This window comes from Bactrocera oleae, chromosome 4 (assembly GCF_042242935.1).
Source record: "Bactrocera oleae isolate idBacOlea1 chromosome 4, idBacOlea1, whole genome shotgun sequence".
Lineage (NCBI taxonomy): Eukaryota > Metazoa > Arthropoda > Insecta > Diptera > Tephritidae > Bactrocera > Bactrocera oleae.
In genome coordinates this window covers 63474616-63495843 of record NC_091538.1, presented here as the reverse complement: position 1 = coordinate 63495843, position 21228 = coordinate 63474616, and the positions used below count along the sequence as shown (strand labels likewise).

The following is a 21228-nucleotide window of genomic DNA, read 5'->3' as shown; positions in this document are numbered from 1 at the left end:
TCACGCTCAAGTTTCGTCATACTTGTAAAAACAGCTGAATTTGTCAAAATTTAGCAACTATCACTTCTTATTGCTCCAAACTATACAAGATCTTTTTTTTCGGTACTCACTCATACATGTTCGTTAGCACATTGCAACACTATTTTTATAATTTTTTTTTTTTGTGGTTTTGATTATGATCGTTGGACTTACCGGTTCCGCGTATGGCCCTTCACCCGCTTTCGTGTAGGAATTTAGTCTCACATTGTATGTAGCGCCAGTGGTAAGATTATTGAGTAGCACGGAAGTTGTTGTTGCATTCAAGGTCATATTGGCCAATACCTTGAGCGTAGTGCCAGCTGTGACCTATTTCGAAAAAGATATAAAGGAGGTTTTTGTTTAAGTTTAAAATAAATGTAAGTGAGTAAAGTAAGGGTTGTTATTACTTAGAAGGCTTGAGTAGAAAATATATAAAGTAATAGATAAAAAATAATTTTTTTCACAATTTCATAAATGATCAGCTGTTTTTTTTTCTTAAACATTTTAATTAAATTAAAAAATATAATTACGTCTAAGAACTAGATGTTAGTTAGTAACATAACCAATTATGTGCTGTTTCTTATATCGAAATATTAGTTTATTAGTTATTAGTAGAGTTTATTTTAAATTTAGTAAAAAATTTGTCAAACTGAAAATTAAAATTTAATTAGTGTAAATTTGGTTGTAAGTTTTATGAAATATAACCATTTAAGATCTAATTTTTTGTAATTCTGCATTTTAATTTTTACTGGCACAACTACTTAGTGTAAAATTTCGAAAAATTCTAAATTTTTCATTCTTGCATATATCGATAGTCTATACATTCAAAGATAACCTATCAAAATTTTGAATGAATATTCGCTATATTTTCTGAGTTATAGCCATTTAGAGTGTAGCTGAAACTGCCTTTTTCGAATTTGAATATTACAAATTAAGCACTAAAAATATTATTCTTTACTTACTATTTATTTTAAATTAAATTTTAAAAAATTGTAATTGGTTTAGAGATTTTTAATGTAATTTTTCAATAAATTTTTATTAACGTCCTACTCGATTAAGAAGTTTCAAAACTGCATATATTGATTGGTTTGTCAATTTCACGCAATTAATTAGAAACAATTTTCAGTGCAAACAAAAAGCTCTTGTTACTCACTTTACAAAAATATTATCAACAGTCAAAAAGCGCAAAATCGTTTAATATTTGAATACCATGAAAATTTAATTTGCAGAATTTAATATTTTCGTCGCATTTTTTTCGCCGGCATATTGAAATTTCAATAGAAAATACCCGCATCATAGAAACACAATATACCGTTATGTATGTCTATGGTGTAGAAAAAAGTTTTCAAATTAAATTTTCATAAACTTTATACACTCGCTCAGCCACAAAATTACATTTACATTGGTGAGCGTACTCGAAAAAAAAAAAAAATATACATAATAATAAAAAAAAGCTGAAATAAAAAACACGAAAACAAAAAATCAAATATTTATAGGAGCATATAACTGTATATAGGTGGAAACAGAGTTTTTAAATACACCGCCACTTACCTCGATTTTATAGCCCAACAAGTTGCCGTTGTGATGCTGCGGCGGCGGCGGTGACCAACGCACCCAACCGGCTGTCAGGTTGTACATACCAATTTGAATGTTGTCCGGCGGAGCAGAGGGCACTGTAATGAACACAAGTGAAGAGCGTAAAGTTTGAAAAAGTTTTTAATACACGCTAGCAAATATAACTACTGTTTATAGGGTGTTTTTGTTAGCGACACAAAATTTCTTAAGTTGACAGATGTTAAACCAGCTGTCAATATATTGAACTTTAAGTTCACGTGACTAGAAGTATCATTTGAAAATTGTCGAAATTGCTGTCTAAAACTTATAATCGGTGCTAGAAACCAACAGAGAACAAGTTTTTTAACAATGATGCGCATTACAGGTTTTGCGAATTTATAAGCAAAACAAAAAAAAAAAAACACAAAACTTAACTCGTGAGTAAAAAAAACATATATGTAAAGACGCAGCTGTCTAGTTCTACTTGATTAAGGCGAATTTTTGGCGAACGAAACTTTTCAAGAGTGACAAGTCATGTGATTGTTATTTGAGCAATATATTTTGTGGCATTCGGTCAAGTCAAGGATTCTTGCTCTATGCAATCCATAAATTTTATAAAATTTGCAAACTAATCAAAACAAAATATTGGCCAGTCCACATTTTCTGCTGCCTTTTTTTTATTTTCATGCAATAGCTTAAAAAATATTCTTATACCTCCGAAAAAACACCATTTATATATTATATATGCATATACACATGTGCAGTTAAGAGTCTGCCTGTGTACTCATAAAATGGCAGCTCTGGCAGTAAGCACATCGAACTTGTTAATAATGAAAAGCTTGACTGCAAAATGTTGTTGCATATGTGTAGGGGCCGCTGTGAAGTAACAGCGAGTACCAGCATAACGTAGAAAAAGTGAGTCAACCGAAAAAATTGGTGTTTCACGGGAAAAACTGCTGGTGGAAAATGCCATGAAATATGCAAAAATGTATGTATGTATGTGTGTATACTGCTTGTGCTGCCGGCGTTTGCCAGCGTGCAAAAGTGCGTGTGTGTGGTTGCGGTTATTGGCCTCGCACGTGCACCAACACATGTCCGCCCGCACACACATACGCTTGCATGCATGATTATTTTTCCAAAAGCATTTCCGTTCGTAAGCTTTACTTTTCTGCACTGTGTGTTTGTTTTTTCACCCGTATTTCTGTATTTATTTGCATGTCATTGTATTTGCTTTATAGTTTTTATGAAAGCAGCATTCACATGCATGTTTTGGCGAAATTTTTAACTAGTTAAATATTTGAAATTAAAGTTTTACTATATTTCCCCGTTTTGGGTAGTATTGCGTTAGCATTAAGCGTCTGCTCACAAAAAAAAATTAATTTTATGCTTTGCAAATATTTTTATGCGCTTTGATTATATGTATTAAGCCTGAGTGTTTTCAGCAAATATCTGTAAAGTTTAACATATTTTATTTCCGCATATTATGTTTTTTGTTTCAAATTGATTTATTAGCATTGTTGTTGTCTATAAATTTCTGCTTGTGTTATATTCACTGCTAATATTATTTGATATTTTAGTGCTTATGGCGAGTTTAGTATCAGAGTTTATGCTGTAGACATGATCCCTAAATAAATATTTGTTTTGCGCGTAAATAGAAATACAACAACACTGTTGTATATATTATTGATTATTTGTAAATTTATTACCACTTTTCAGTGGAGTTTATAGAGCAGAGGAGTTCATATATGCATATAAATGATGCAAGTAAATATACAGTTTTCAACAAACTGTAAACACCTTCCAACTTTTTTTTTTCAAATGAGCTTATAAAACTCATATTAATTTTTCAACATATTAAGCATTTTCGAGTATTTCCAATATTTTTGCTATCAATTTGTATAAGCATGGTCTCTTAGTAGACTCTTAAACTGGTCCATTCAAGCGGCGAGCGTCTAGCAAATCAATACATTATTTTCATATATTGTTACAACCTTTTGCTATGTTCGTGCGTGAAATTTGATCTTAAAATGTCAATAAGTATGTGTTTGAGAGCAGTTTGCATACGCCGCGAAAAGTTTGTTTGGCGATTTTTATTATGAAAAAATTCGACAATAAGTTTACTTGAAATTTTGTGTTTCCAATGGAATCACATGACCACGAATTCATTATTAATGTTACAGAAGTGTTTTAGGGAGTCCACTTTGTGGAAAACAAAAGTATTTTAGTGACACAAAGCATTCAGTGAGGGTAATGAAGTCATCGAAAGCTTGCCTGATGTAAGTCATTCATACACATCTGTTAATGAGGATAGCATTGTAAAAGTTCAAGAAACAGAGCTCGAAAATTGTAATGTTTTCATCAGAGCGATAGCAGATGATCTCAACATCTCCTATGGATCGACTCAACACATTTGGTTAATTTTTTGGGTATGAATCAAGGTTAAACTTGTACCAAAAGACCTGAAGCTTTTGCAAAAACGACGTCGTCGAGTAAAGGTCGCAAATAATATGATTGATAGAATCCTATATTAATCAAATGAATCCTTATTGGTGGCGAGACGTGGGTTAATGAATATGACGGCGAAACTATCCAACAATAGAGCGAATGGCACTCCAAAAACTACCCAAAACGAAACAAATAAACAAAATTCGCTGGTGTTTTTAGTTATTCCAGCCAAGGCTTATAGCAAGTGTTTGAAAAATTGGATTATGAAGAAAGTGATAATAAAGATTTTTATTCAATGGCTAAGTTCATAAGTTTTATGAGGAAAGTATATAAATACGCATATCAGCAAAAAGATCACTTAGTCACTTTAACAACGATATCAATACGAAAGAAATCAGGGCAGTATTTTTGGAATTTGTTTTTTTTTTCAAAGAGCCGACTTTGACTCGTGTTGACAGCCTTAATATGAAAAATTTTGTTCTGCCCCAATACATAGAAAGCAGGCAACTTTAGTGAATAGTCTAATTGGTACTTACAACTTTACTTGGGGTTGAGCAAGTCTTCTTATATTATTTGAAGTATGGGTATTCATTTTTTCTGCTAAGTAGTGAGAACTTCAAGTCTTTAGCTATCCCAAAGGCTTTAGATATTATATTAGAGCCTTGTATTTGCATTCTACTAATTTTAGGCGTCTTCGATTAGCCACTTCTCTGATCGCTAATTCTACGTTTTGACTCCTTCTGTTTCTCTTCTGTTGTTTATGCATAACTACGAGGTGCGTTCCAAAGTAAACAGTAAAAAAGTAACAAAGTAAACTCTAGTGGCGCCATCTATATGTCGACTAGTATGTCTAGTATTGTATGAAAAATTTCAAAACGCTCTCTAAAGTTCAAGATATCGACAACTTTTTTTTTTTTTTACGCTGAATCAACTCTAGAAAACTCTTTTATATTCACGCTAAACTCACAAGCCTTTAGCTGTAGTATTTGCAAAGTCGCAAATAAAGCATTAAAAAATAATTTATTATTGTATAATTATTAATATTAAAACTATTTTTTTTTTAACTTTGTAATCCCAAAAATCTTTATTATAAAAATAATTTTCAAATTTCTAATCCGAAATTTAAATGAAAATTTTTTAATTCCCAACTGTAATTTTTTAATTAAAATTCACAACTCTGAGTAAGACTTACTTTTAATTTTGACTAATATTCAAATACTGGTCTACTCACCATCTTCGTAAGTTTGCACAATTTTCGAATTGCTTGGCTGACCCTCCAGCGTCTGATAGAATGGCGCCAAGAAGAATTCATATTTCGTATATTCCTTCAAGTTGCCGACAACATGCGATTCGATCGAAGGATTCAGTACAGTCAAAATATTATATTGCTGTGAATTGGCGCTTATATCGCGATAACGAATGTAAAGACCCTGTGGCAAAGAGTGAAAGAGTAAAAGAGAATAAGCGTAAAGTCGTGCAATTGACGAGCGAACAATTAATGAGCAAGTCAAGTAAACACTTTAATTATGCTATTAAGAGCATATAAATACTTTTAATGAAATGCAACTCTATATATGTTGGTATATGTGTATAAATGTGTATATGTGCGTATTTGTGAAGTCACACAAAGAGAGCGCTTACCTCCACATATTTCTCCGTCACACTGACATGCATTACCCAGTCCAAACGTACGGCGGTGGAATTAATTGCTGCGGCATCAATTAATTCGACAACCTGCAACAAAAAAAAAGAAAACACAACACATAAAGACAATGAAAAATTGCGGTCACACTTGAAATGGTGGGTAGAATTTAAAGAGTATATTGGGAAATAAAGCTGAGAGAGTTATAAAAAGTGTTTTAACTACATATACATTTATATGCGTATATATGTATATACCATTATAAAGATGTTATATGCGTAAACATCTACCGTTATATTCGCATAAATATAATGTGTATGTGTGCGCGTTGTCTGTATGTAAGCTACATGTATTTGTGCTATTTAAATTTTGTTGTTTTCTGCAGCAAATAAATGAAGTTTTCAATTATGGCAACGCTGTGCAAATTAACTGCCCAGCCTCAGTTCTTAATTCGACCGCAATAACGGCGAACTCACGCGCACAGCGTGCGCCCACCCACAGCACATTAGTCGCATAAGTAAATTTATAGCATACTTTACGGCGCTCAGTCGTTGTATATCGCTTTGCTATGTGTATATGATAAAATAACTGTGAAATATTTACAGAAATATATGCCAGCAATATTTTGTTTTTGATTATGTGTGTATGTATGTATGTATATGTGCAGCTGTGCGAATTGCACTTTTTATTGAAAGTATATTCAACGTAAAAAATTCTGATTGCAACTGAAATTAAATTTCTGTTCGCAATTTATACGCTACGGCCTGAACCGTTGTAATGTTTATGCATTTTGTTTTTACAACAACAACAATTGTAATTTTCACAAAGAGCATGGCAACGCCGTCCGAATTGCCGCAGCTTTGGATGAGCGGCGATAATGCTTGCATTTGCATACACACACACACACACACATGTAGAGATATGCTTGTGTGGCGATGAATGTGTGTAATTTGCCGCTTAATGACTTTATAATGAAATAATTTTTTGCACGCCACCCACAAGCCGCTTTCTGCAAATCAATGCCAGGCAGAAATTGTCTGCAAATACATATGTGCGTGTGCGCGTATATATGTTTGTGTGTGCAACCCGCTTGTCATAACTACATGTATGCATATGTATGCTTATATAAATTTTCACAGTGAAGTCATGAATGGCCGCGCTTGATTGGTAAAAAGTGTAAAGTTTTTCATTTATCGTCCATTTTCGTTGCAAACCTTGCGCTATTAAGCACTTTTAGTTGTTGCCGCATGTGTTTTTTTGCTTTTGTATTTGCTGTAACAGCATATTGCTGCAGATCGTTGTATTTATATTGCTTTTTGCACTTATTTGCTATCAACATATTATATTCATACATGCAAGAGTATGCAGCAAGTGCTCAATGTTGTTGTTGCCGCTGCAACTGTTGCAAATATTTGCGCTTCATGCCCCAATAAACGGTTCAATACGATACGACAGCAACGCATCGCTGGCGTTACAAGTAAATAAACATGCGTCAGCTGTGATTTCTTTTATAAATTCTTTAGCTTGCCACATAAGTTCAAGCGGCATCTGCAACACTTGTGTCTTTTGTTGTGGGGTGTGTGCTTTTGTCATTTTATATGCAACACTGACTGTTGTTGCATGCTTAAATATATTTAAACAAAAACTTGGCGGATATTTTATAATTCTTTTCAAGCTTACCTTTGTTAGTTGACAACTTAAGTTTCTAGAGCATTTTTAGCAAAGACAGATAGGACCTAAAGTTATATACACCTTATTTAATTCAACAAATTACCGCAGTGACTTAAATGGCTCGGGTAAAGAAAATACGGGCTCTTACAGCCAAGTAATCACTAATTTATTTCATGAACTTGTTGCTGGTTATAAAATACCAGCTTAAAATGAATGCAACACTTGAATAGAAATGTTCAAGCGGGCAAACTGCAAAGTCTATGGCTCTGTATCTTCATTTCAGCTCAATAAATTTGAAGATTTTGAAAGGCACTTTGTAGCCTTGGCTCGATTTATTAAGAAAGGTCGCCATGAAAAACAAATTGACAACAAATGCATTTAATAAAATTATATAACTATATATTTTGACATAACTTTTTTTAATACAACAGTACTGACGATCTAAGAAACATGTAGAATACAGTGAATTTTTCTATGGTTTTCGTAATAGGGTTGCCAAATATTAAAAAATTAAAGAAAAAATACGTTGCAATTATTGTCATTACCTTTTTGAACTCAATTATTTATTGAATTTATTTCTAATAGAAAATAAATTTAAAATTGTTTAAATATCACTTAAACAGTAGTCTATAATTTGAAAAAAAAAATCGAAATTTTATAACATTTCGATAGTTTAGATATAAAAATATCTAAAAGTATCGTTAACTTCCGCTGCACCGAAACTAAAATACATATCTTCATAGCTGTATATTTATAGCGTAAAAGAGTATAAAAAAAAAAATCTTTACCTAGATTTTGATAGGTCGGTTTGTATGGCAGCTATATGCTATAGTGATCTGATATCAACGATTCCAATAAATGGGCAGCTTTTAGAGAATAACTCTTGAAAATTCTAATGTGCTACAAACAATTTCGGCAGCACCTATGTCTTGCTCATATAAACTCGACTTCACTTTCTCGAGTAATTTCTCATATTTAATCAAAATCTCGTAATGAATTTGTGTTAAATGATGACGTCACTAATTGCGTACAATTGCTTTTAATATATAGAAATCTGCACCAACAGCTGCCAAAAAAATTTGCACAAAACTGTTAAAAGCGAAAAAAAATCATCTAAATCTGTTGTTGAGCAACTTTTCGCTTGTAAGTTGCACAGTAGCATAGCCGTTTTATTTGCCGGCTGCTTCGTGCAGTTGCAGTGCAATCGGCTCCTAACGCCACTTTATCGCGTGACATGGAATTCTCAAGATAAGCAAGACATTTGTGCAAAAAATGCGGAAAAATTAAAATAAATTTGCAAAAAGTGTGTGAAATGAAGACATGACAACTTTCTGAGGCACACAAACACACAAAAATAAGCGAGAAAAAAGTTCTATTGGTAAATGAAAAGTAAAACGGGAAATCATTTGGCAAGCGGGTTTGTGGCAAGTGTTCGAGAGTATTGTAAAAACGCTGTACTCCGTAAGCGTTTATGCATAATGACTTGTAGTTGTTGCAGTTGTTTTTGAGTGCTTTGCAACTCCTCGGCATTTAAAAAGCCACTACTAGCCGCCGCCTGCCACGCGTGTTTATGAAATTCAATTTTATTTAAATTTTATGCGACCAAGCTGACAGAAAAAAAGTTTCGTTTTACACTTTTTGTATTTTTTCCGCGGCTAACGGCATGCCACAATACGGCTGGTATGTGGTGAGAGCGCCGTGTTAGCATATGAAAGTAGCTGCAAAGACGGAGATAAAAAAGCGGCACGAAGTCGTTGCAACAAGCAGCTGGACAAAGATCGATTGCCGCATTGGCAGCGTGTTTCAGATGGCGCTTGTTGCATGCAACAAATATGCACGTTAACATAAGCAGACATTGTTATTTCTGCTGCTGCTGTTGTTGTTGCTGTTGACTGCTTAACCGCTTTGCATGTTTGTTGTTGTTGTTGTTGTCACTGTAAACATGCATAAATTATGCAAAAGTCGAGGCGTTTAGCAGAAATCATGTTGTACGGTGTGTTCTTGTTGCATGCATATATACTGCTGTTGTGGCAGCTACTGCGAGTCAAGTGTATATGCCACAAGACAAGGCGCACAGTTATAGCAGCGAATGCATAAAAAGCGGCTGCTTATCAGCAAGAAATCTTTGTGACACTTTTTCCACACACACACACACACACACACATATGCATGTTGCACGAACAGCAGCAATTGTTTTGCTTGCTATTGTTGCCACTAACTGTGCCTTGCCACTTCACTGACCAACAATACTTTTCACATGCGCACAAGCACATATATGTGTGTTTTTGTTATGTGGCAAGAGTTGCTTGTGCTGCGCTCAGCGCGTTGCATGCCACTGTTTTTTCGTGCCACACCACCCAAAAAAAATTTGCTACAAATGCCTTTCAATCTCTAACAAGGCGCAATTATCGCGTGAACATGCATTGCGGCGGTGGCAAGTAGCACTCTTCCATATGTGTGCGTGTTGTTGTGCCACAACAATCGTAGTCAATAGTCGGTCGCACGCTGCGCCTCTGTATCATATCAGTAAAGCCAGAAACATTAAACGTTCACCACTTTTTCAATATTTTCGCGGCTTTTGTGTCATGAAAAAATATTTTTTAATTATCTGTTTGAAAATCTTACGCGAAATGAATTTGACTGAGAAGATTTGCATCAGTGAAAGGCAAAATTTTATTTCAGATTTTTGCTTAATGATGTCAGTATTATTTTTTTAGTAAAATAGGCTATTAAAGAGTTTCACGTTCTCCGTCACGCAATTATCTAACAAATACGAGACCAATTGAGTGAAAAAGAAATCCTTTCAGAGAAACCGAAAGGGAACGCGCGTTAGCTCTGGCTGCACGGAAGCTTTGATACCCTTCACAGGTGTAATTAAGGGTTAGCATTAACGCGTATATAAAGATATTTAACTTGATTAGCTCAGTGATAGGTCAGTTTGTATGGCAGCTATATGCTATAATGGTCCGATCTGCATAATAAGTTTGGAGATTGCAGGACTGTCTTGAATAATAATTTATATCATTATATATATATATATATATATTCCATCACGATATCTTGTCAAACAAAATAGTTTTCCATACAAATATTTGATTTTTATCGGACAGCTTGTATGGCAGCTATAAGCTATAGTAGTCCGATATCAGCGATTGCGATAAATGAGCAGCACTTAGGAGAGAAAACGTTGTGTAAAAAATTTCAGATCAATATCTCAAAAAGTGAAGGGTCTAGTTCGTTTATATACACACGGACATGGCAAACTCGACTCAACTCGTCACACTTATCTTTTGTATACCTATATAATTTATAGGGTCATATACGTTTCTCTCTGGGTATTACAAACCTTCTAACAAACTTAATATACCCTTTCTTCAGGTTAAAAATTAACAAAATTAATTTAGGATACTGTCGAATCGCCATTAAAAAATGATTCCTCATTTTTGCCTTAATTGGTATATAACGCGAGACTCTTAGTACGAAAAGTGATTCCGCGGCGAAGGAACATCACAAAGCAGCTGTTAAATAGTGTTAAAAACAGTTATGATATCCTCAAGAACTTCACAATCGGTGAAGATTATAAATATACGCTACTGACATCAAAAGAAAAGTGCAACAGTCCCACTGCAACAATTCAGAATCATCGCGACTTGGAAAATACATCAATTTCGAACAGATATCAAGTTTTTGCTCACAAGATTGTGTAGCAGTATTAACAAAGACAATTACCTGCAAGTTATAAGCTGAAGTAATATGAAACAAAGTATTGAAGAAAAATAATTTAGAACTTTTGCAGCACTATATGTAAGAGATCTGAACATGAGGGAATCATTTACTGTACATGAATTTAAACTTGCATCAGGATCGCCTTAAACACCGATTTCAGTTTCACGCGACTAACTCCAAAATATGACCCAAGACCAAAGACGAATATTTGTTATAAACAGAATACTTTAAATTATCTCCATCAATAACTTTATATTAGAACTTTTTGTCGAACATTTTACTTTGAATTATGTGAATAGTTTAATATTTAGTAACACTGGAGTGGAATTCACTTTTGATGGAAAGTCTATTAACAAAAGCTTACGCTAGATGGCGCTGTGGTACAATTTCGTAATAATTTGCGAGTGCTAATCGAAAAATACATTTTAATGATTTAAAGATTAATAAATTAATTTTTAGTCTATTTTTTTATAGATATTATGTTTATCTATGCTAATTTGGAAATTATCTATTTATCTTCCTCAGATGATTAACCAAAAAGCTTTTACACTTATTAATGAATATATATTTTGATGCCATTTGTTTACTGCTTCTTATGAGTTGATGTTCTATGAAACCAGCAATCGACCTATCTATCACTTTGCATATTCAAGGTAAGCATATAAGGATATGCTTTAATCGGCATACCATACAGGATTTGCAATTAAATGTTTCGCAACTGGCTCAACACCTACATTATCACCTTTTACTAACAACAAGTTAAACCCTGAAGTCAAATTAATAGAAAATTACAAGAACAAATTAAGCAATTTTCAAGAACATAAAATAGTCTGAAGGACCAACGCACCGATCGTAAGCAGACACAGACACAGAGTGACAGCAATTGAGATAATGAAGTGCAGCAGGAACAACAACTAATAGCAAAAATTTTGCAACTTTTCAGACAACATGCTTTCAAGAAGGCTTTACAAAAACCAAAACTCATAGCACGATGTAAGCTTCCTTCTGTAAAATAACAACAGCAACGTTGTAATTTGTCTTTTCAAAATTTTGCTTTCTTGCAATTTGCTCAGTAAAAGCAACAATTATTGTAATTTCTTTCCATTCACGGTCAGACAAATGAAGTTGCACACAGTGGCAGTAGTATATAGCAGCGACCCGCTCGATTGTTCGAGCTTGTCTGCGAACTTGAAGTAGCTTTTCGCCGTAAAGCCATATCAGTTTTCGCTCTTTATTTAGCTGCATCATTGTGTGGTACTTTATTTTTTCTCTAAATAAATTGCAGCTTCTAAGGCAACGCAACAACGCAAAATATTAAAATTATTAAAAAAAAAATTTTGTAGAAAAAAGTGTTCGAACTCAACAAAAGTTGAAAAAAGAACGCAAAAAAAAATTAATAAAAAAAAATCCGCCGCCACATTTCACTGACAGCCGGTCAGCTCTCCCGCACTCAAACAGCTTTCAGCGCAGCGAAATTGCATTGACGCAAGCCGCTATTTTTTGCCTGTCAAATGCCGTTACTTTGTTTGATTGCATATTTCAAAAGCCTGATTTGTAAGCGCCGGCCAGGCTTTTCATAGCTTCAACTTCATTTTTAGTGATTGTGGTGGTACTGCTGAGGGTAGTGGTGACTGTCATTGAAACGGTCGATATCGAACGAGCGGCTATTACGCGCTATGAGGCCATAACTTCTTGGCCCTTATGCCTACGCTTCGCTGCGATTTTCAGATCTCTGCAATCGCCATATCCATTATTCGAGATTTTTTCCGCAAATTCTTTGCTTTTATTTTTCGGTAGCTTCTCCCTCAGCTACCGCTACAAACAGCTCCACCAACTTTTGTGCCTCGCTTTGTGGCTTGCTGCATGCTGCAAGTTGCTTCATTTTCCGTAGTGCACGCTCACCTCTAAAGCAAACTCACACACAAACACACACGTACACAGTGCTGCGTTGTCGATAATAATGATGCTGTCGACCGCGATGAGGGTTAGTTGACGGCGCCCGCTCGTGCTTGGCATTTTGTTCCAACTCGCTTGATTGCCGCCAGACGCCTCCTTTTATAATGCTTCTATACACATTAAGACAGCATGTAGATGTGTTAGTTGAAGCGATAAAAATTGGAAAAAAATTAATGCAGAAAATGTTAGTTGAAAACTTTGAGCTTCGCAGCTTCATGTTGCAAGGAAACGTGAACATTTTCCAACAATTTCATGAACGCACAATTTTTGCAGAGCATTGGTGACAGAGAAAACATGACGTACACACTCACAATGCTGCTTGTGTAGTCATTTTATTTGTATGGCTGCAAGTTCAAGCACACTTTTAGGCGCAGTGAAGCAAAAGTTAGATTTTTGTGAAACTTGCTGCAGAAATTTCAAGAAATATGGCAAAAAAAAAACAAAAAGGTTGAAACAATAGTTGTATAGTAGTTTGTGCGCGTGGCATGAGCGATATGGAGTGATTTTAAGTGAAAATTTCGGAGAAAGTAAAATGAAGCTAAAGTAAACTTCCAGAGAAGTTCACTATAGTAGATGGCGCAAATTGTAGACAAATTTAGTGTACACCTAAATTATTAAAGTGCATTTTTACAACACTCTTTCAATATCTTTTTATTAAATGAACTAACAAATACTGAAAATTTATTATTTGTAATATTGAAACCAAAAATTTTTTGAATATACAAGTAGTGATATATATAAAATTATCTACTTCCCTCACTTTATCGAGAGGCTGACCTTAAATAATAATTAAAGTTTTACAAAAACACGCATTTATTGAAACATATTAATATGCTTCAAAACGGTTAAATCTCAAAGCATTCCAAAAAAATTCCAACGGAAAATCATCTAAAACCGATTATAACTAAAAATCCTCAATAAAAAAGGAAAAAATGTTCCGGCAAATTAAACGGAGCTTCGACCTTACCGTTCAGGCAAACTTAAGTAATTCGACTTAATATTTTTGCTCGACGGCTAAAGCATAGCCAACAGATATAGCCGACATACAGCAGCTAAGCAAGCGAACAACAATAAAAATGCCATAATAATAATAACAATGTAGGTTGAGCGCCTCCAGCGAAGTGGTTTGAGAAAAAATGGCAATTCAGCCGAAACAACAAATAATGGGTAATAATAATTCAAATTTCTTTATTGCTACACAGGTTGAGGGGCATTTATAAGTAGAACACTGAGAAAAATTACCTATAAAATTTAACAAAGGATGCTGGCATGCGAAGTATATCAAAGAATAATATTTATTTTATGCATAAATATTTTCAATTATATTATATAAATCAAAAATATGCATAAAATATGTGCAAAAGTAATGTTAGCCCCTTGAGGTATGCTACGGAAAGAAATTTGTAATGCAACTTAAGATATTCAGTGAAATTAAAAATTGTTTGCGAGTGTGATGACACAAAGCAAAGGATTTGCGATAGATATATACACCTATATATTCTATATACATAAGTACAATTTCTCAAACTCTTTATATTCTTAAGCATTTCTGCAGGGAGCACGAAACAATAGCCACAAAAATTATTGATGTCATTTCGATATTCCTGCAAGCACGCCTAACCACTTACGCATATTAATACAAACATATATATTTTTGCGCATATATTTGTAATGTATATTGATATAAGCCTGTGAATATGGCACAAGCGCTCCTCTACGTATGCTAAGCCTCAAGATAAGCAATGTAAATACGGAAAGTAACGAAGCAAGTTTGTAGAAAAAAAATGTGGCCGCTTACATACCTCAATAAATTCAAAAGCTTGACATGTTATTAGGCGAGGGGGCGTGGCACACACTCAGCAAGGTGGCATAAAATACAATATTTTGGAATTCTTTGCATCATTGAATATGGAGAAATGGCAAAAAAGAAAAGAACAAAGCTTGCAAAGCGGTTAGGAATGTAAGTGGAAGGAAGACGTTTGAGCGGTGCACGTGGGAGAGGAGAATGTCATAAGGAAATACAGCTGGAGGCGCTGCTGAAAATATTTGGGTGCTAAGTTGCCGCTTTACGGCAAAACGACTGAGTTTATACAATATATGTATATAAATACTATCACATATCTAAATATAAGCCTTGAAGCTTCGAGATGAAAGCAGGCAATCTGCCGCACACACCTATTTATTTATTTTGTGCTCAGCGATGCTAAGTGGCAATATCAATCATTGTTAATGCAGTGTAAAAACTGCGCTTCGAGGCGAGTGCGCACACATACAAAGTTAAGGTTCACCAGTTAAGTGACGGTGTGTGTGTGCTATGGGCCACATAGATTTGTATGTATACGCACACGTGTGCAGGCCTGAATAGCTTGGGCGCAATGCAAATATGTGGCAACAATAGACGCAATTTCTTGTGTGCGCGCAGCAAAAAGTGTGTTGTTGGCAGAATATGCAGGCGCTACAATAACAAATACATGTGATTATTGTAACTTCTTTGGCCTTTTTCAGCACGGATATTCTTATCTGTTTTTGCTTTTCCCTTTTTTTGTTGCTCTTTTGCTTGTATTTTCTTGTTCCTTGCCACACATACAATTTATAAAAATTATTCACGCAATAAATTGTAACGGAATCATAAATAAATAACGGAAGTGTATGCCGCCGCAGGCTTGCTGCGCTGAACCTGTGCGCTCAGCCTTTGCCACAAATTAGTAGCATCGGTATATTTTCTTCTTTCACTGCAGTAGGCTTGAGTTTCTATACATTCGTGTGCATGTGTATGTGTGTTTATGCGACAGCCATTGCTTGTGTGGCGCTTGTTGCCGTAAGACGCTAACTCGGCAGCGAGTGTTTCTAGTTTTGCACATCATATTTTATTTTAATGATAATTTGTGCTACGGCCCACATTATGTGTGGGTTTTTTTGCTCTGTGGCACATACATATACATACATACAATATCCTGTGGCGCTTTGTCGGCGCTTGCTACTCATACAAATGTATATAATTATGAGTGCTGGTAGGGGTTTCACTGTTTTTCGACTACTTGCTGCTTGCTGTTGCGGCAGGAATTATGATAATCGCTCATGCAGCAAACAAAAATTATGTTTTGTTCATAAAAAATAACAACAAGAAACAGAAAATAAAATTGCTTGCCATTGGTGTGGAAAACCGCTTTCTAATCCGTGAAATCCAGCTATGTTGCCACCTGGAAAGCATTTTGTTGTAATTAACCCTCTTTTGTATTTATTTTTCTCGCTGTCTCCATAAATTAATTGCTGAAGGATAATGGTTATGTACGCATTAACGCCCACACAAGCAATGCTTTCACGTCTCTAGCGCATTCACTGCATACTTTTTGGCGCATAAATTTCGCGCTGCTCAATTATTCTTCGATAGCTTGACACTAAAACGGTTAATTGCAATTTGGGTCAATTGCTGCGCTGCTCCAAGCGCGCTACGTTTCAGTTCTTCTTTAAAAAACAAAAAAAAAATGTTTCTACAAATTTTCGCTCTTCACTTGCCCTGCACACGTCGATTTCGTACTTTAAACCAATATTTATACACTCTTCCCTGCATATAACTTTCTCTACTTCGCAGTTTTTCGCTTATTGACGCAGGTGTGCAATCCTTACCGAAAACTGCCCAAATGGGAAACGTAAAAAACGCGCAATATTTATGCGTTTTCCAACCGAAAATTTATGCAGTTCATGCGCCATCTGGCGTTCAGAAAATAGCAAAAAAAACTGTGCAGGAAAATAACGAATTCTTCGGTGACTCTGCTGTGTAATGGCAGAAAAATACGATTTTTATTCAATTTTTACGCTAAAAAGTGGGTCAGTAGTTGGTGCTGGTCCTGTGTTGGATTTGTTGTTGTGCGGTAGCGCTTGAATTGATGCATCGACTCACATTTGTGGTGGAAATGAACGCATTTATCAAATTGTTGTGAGTACCACTTTGGCTGTGCGCAACATTGATAACAAAATGAAATTATATTTAAGGGCACTTTATTGCTTGTGCAACAGAAAACTTAATTGCAAAAATTTTAACTGGCAAATAGTAGTTATATATTGAATGGAGGAGAGCTTTCAAATATTTTAACAACTATAGAATTTATATTCAATGAAACACTATTTTAGAGCAAAGAGAGAGGATATACAAGTAGGAATCATTTTGTACTTTGGAAAAATTGGACAGTGCTAAATCGAACAAACAATTGGTATAAATCAAGTATACTGGTATAAATGAAATAGAGATAGCAAACGTTTATTTAGTCGAATGCATTTGCTAAAAGCTTTGAAAACTTTCACATATTTATAGTCGGAATTTTACAAGTAATATTCTGAACATTTCGCGGGAGAATTTCTATCGAAAAAAATTAATTTTAAAGCTTAAAGACAAAAGAGATTGAAATAGTTTTGAATAGTTGAAAAATTAGTAAGTGGGACATCGAAAAAAAAACTGGCATAAATGACGTAGAGTGTTATAAAGCACATGAGACAGTATTACCAAGCGTTTTTTTAGCCAAAAAAATCTCTAAAATTTTTGGTTGAAAAAGTGTTGATCTATCTCAAAATACCTGATCTTCGTAAAGGAAGGATTCTGAAACTAGTATTTATATTTTCAGAACCTTTTTTAATAAAAACAAAATTTCTAAAAGAAAATAGATGTTATGCTCTATGCAAATAAAGTTTTGAAGCTCGTTGTATAGAGACTACAATAATATTCACACATATCACTCGCAATATAACAGCACACTCAGCTTTTATATACAAAAAAGTATAAAGTGATATACGGCGTTTTACTCACCTTTCCACTTAATACCGAACGCGCGGCAGATATTTCACTTGGCGGCACTGTACCCGATTCTGTGCCCAAAGTCTTAATGACATTCGAGAGACCGGAGGGCACAGACAGTCCATGTGAGTTCTCAGCTCTGACGAGAAAGACATACGATGTACCTGGTTTCAAACCCGAGATCTGAAAAAAGGAAATAAATTAGTAAATTTTTTTTTTTTATAATCGAAGGAAATGCATTGACGTGAATAAGGAGTTGATTGGTGGGAAGTTTAACTGCTTGCCAAACAAACTGGTTTTGTCAATAAGGCTATGTACATAGTGATGCAGCACTTAAAAGTGTTATGAAATTGAGACGAGGTTATAAAGATATATCTAAACTAATTGTTATAAACACAGTTAGAGAGCAAAATCTAGATATTTTTTATGTACCAAATGTATTTTTGGAAAACTTTCTAAAAAACGGTTGGACGGATCGATACATTTATGAGGTAGCGATTGAAGGAATACGATTTTTGCAGAAACTTTCGAGCATATAAAATAAATGTAAATTTTTTCACAAAAAAATTACTTTTTTTTTGGGTAGCCGATATTTTGTAAAAAAAAAGAAATTTGTACATGTCCTTCAAACATTATTTGTATTCATCTATAGTTCTATACAATTTTCGTGGTTATTGGCTTTAAAAAAATGTTAAGCAGAAAAACTTTCTTGACCGCTAGAAACCTTTTTACGGAGATCCTCTACGACTACGTATCAAAAGTACCCAAAAATTTCCAAAATAATTGATAATTATTAAAATATATTAAATTCTGTAGGTGTGCATGTGTTTTTTTTCGTATATTAAAATAAATGCTCTTCAAAAAAAAAAAAAGCACAAAAAATGCTGTTTTTCTGACTTGCAAGTGGAGATAACCCTTATAGTTTATTCCTTTAGTTTTTGTCTTTAAATTCTAAGTGCTCGTTAAGGCAACAACCAAGGTGCATTAAGCATGTTGCACGCACACATAGGTAGAAAATTGCCACTTTAATATATGCATAAACTATTCCTTAGCTAAAGATATGAAGACTAGCGGCATACACATGCCCAAACATATTTCTAACTACCCGACTATGTGGGCACTAAACACTAAAAGCAGTTCGCTGAGGAAAAATTAGATGCAAATGTGAGCCACTTTCGGGTAGAAAGGTAATAATTTTAGCTAACAGCCTAAACTAACAAAAAAACAACTAAAATTTGGCATTTGCATATAGTTGGCAGTATGCAGAAGCTCACAAAGAAACGCATATGAGCTTATTTTTATGCTTGTATGTGTTGGAGATATGAGAAAACCAGCAGAAAAATTGAAATGAATAGCCGTTTGCAAACATACTTATACTCTATCTACATAATGTATGCGCAAATTTTCACTGCACACACACATCAATACTTTGTTGCACAAAGGCAACAGGACACCTGGTGAAATTGGCGAATTTTCATTTTCTCTTTTATCCCACTTATTACCAACTCATATGAGCTCAGCAAAGTACTTATGCATATGACTCTGCGGGCGCCTTTAAAATGTCGCTGCAAGTAGTGTATACATTATACTTACCGTTATTTGCTGATCAGGCACACGATGTGCGGCAATTACCCAACCTGTCTGCAGATCCGAACTGAAGTACTCCACCGTGTAGCTGCAAAATGAGACGAGATAAGCGTTAGAAGAAAGAAAAATTAGAATACTTAGGTGTGTGGGTGTGTGGCATGATGGCCGTTGTGACAAAATAAAAACAGGGAAAAGTGAAATATTGTAAAAAAAAAAATACTTTTGAAATGAGAAATGTGAAGTGTGGTGATAGGATGCTGTGGAAAGGATGCCCAGCTGGCCACCAACGGCACAAATAGAGGAGGAGAGGAGTAAAGATATGATATCTATGTATATGTATAAGTATGTATCTATGCTAGTTGTAAGTCATTAAAATTTGCATTTCGCAACTAAATTAAGCAGATAATGTTGCAAGCACAAAATAATGAGGAATAATAGAAATTGATGTAAAAAATGGAATTGAAGGAAGAAAATACAATGTTGTGTATAAAATGTAGCGGCGATTTCTATGAATTTATATATCAACATGAACCGTTTTCTTTTATATAACTAAAGATAGATTTTAAAAGCTTTAAAGCATCAAAAATTATTGTAGTAAAGATCTGTAGTAACGGCGGCGGAATTTCGTGAACGGAAACCCTTAAAGTACTACACTTAATTAATGTAATAAAATTACTTGATATATTAAGAACCGAGGTGAAGAAGTTTATTATGGAACTATCTATCAACACTAGCTTCAGACTACCTCGTCATTGCTGCATTTTCCATGAACAGATGGCTGACATTAGAGTAGATCTACCGAAACGCAGCCTGCTTCAAAGAAATTACTATCCACTTAGATGGCAGACTGATGACAGATCACAGGAAATTATGATATAATTTAAGGCTGATCCGATGGCCGAACATTGACCTCTTATTGGATAAATAAAATAAATTTGCCAATCCATTTCACGCCTTTAATTGACGGGCGGATTTCAGTGAGGCAATACTTTTACTGAAGCTGTGCCCATCCAATTTATAGAAGATTTTGCGCAAGGATCTTAGTTTGCGGGCTACCAAAATCCAATTCGAGCAAAAATTGAAGCCGAACGACCAACAAGCGCGTCGCAGTTCACGGTTGATACTGATTTTCACAAAAAAATTTTGTTTAGCGATGAAACTCACTTTTGGTTGAATGGGTGCGTTAATAAAGAAAACTGTCGCATTTTGTGTGATGTTAATCCACAAGCTATTATTGAGATGCCGTTACATCCTCAACAAGTCACTGCTTGATGTGCACTATAGACAAAATCAACGTTTGGTCCATATTTCTGCCGATCATGTTACAATGAGGATGGCTACAGAGCTAAGATTAATGACTATTTCGTGTCTGAATTGGTGGATGTTGATTTGGACAAATTTTTGATTTCAACAAGCCAACGAAGCAATAAATTTATTGAAGAGAACTTTTGGTGAGCGGATTACTTCGCGTCGTGCGCCTGTGCCGTCCCTGGACAATTTTTTGTGAGAGAATGTCAATTCGCTTGTCTACGCAGATAAGTCCGAGACGAAGAGTATATACGGTGGGTTATTGCTGGCGTACGATCTCAACTGCTGCGAAAAGTGATCGGAAACTGAGACTGTCGTCTGGAATTTCTTCGAGTCAATCGCGGTGGTCACTAGCCCGTAAAACACAAATCAAAAATTTTAACATTGAATAAATAATGAAAAAAAATAGCAGAGGGACTTAAAAGCCAAGAGCAACATACATATATTATATATATAATATACATGCAAGCGCATATATTCAAATATAGACATAGACACATAACCTCACATTTTTATACATTCCAAAGAAGTC

General features: G+C 34.7%; 1 protein-coding gene across 2 annotated transcripts in view; it reads right to left on the bottom strand.

The window, feature by feature from the left end:
- The window catches only part of robo1 (roundabout 1), a 328848-nt gene that overhangs the window by 8876 nt on the left and 298744 nt on the right, over nt 1-21228 (bottom strand). For both annotated transcript variants that reach the window (XM_070108281.1, XM_014248079.3), the window contains exons 12-17: nt 19395-19476; nt 17814-17984; nt 5659-5751; nt 5249-5447; nt 1570-1691; nt 193-345 (exon numbers count right to left, since the gene is read on the bottom strand). In XM_070108281.1, the coding sequence (XP_069964382.1) occupies nt 193-345; nt 1570-1691; nt 5249-5447; nt 5659-5751; nt 17814-17984; nt 19395-19476 (820 nt within the window). The remainder of the gene's footprint in view (nt 1-192; nt 346-1569; nt 1692-5248; nt 5448-5658; nt 5752-17813; nt 17985-19394; nt 19477-21228) is intronic.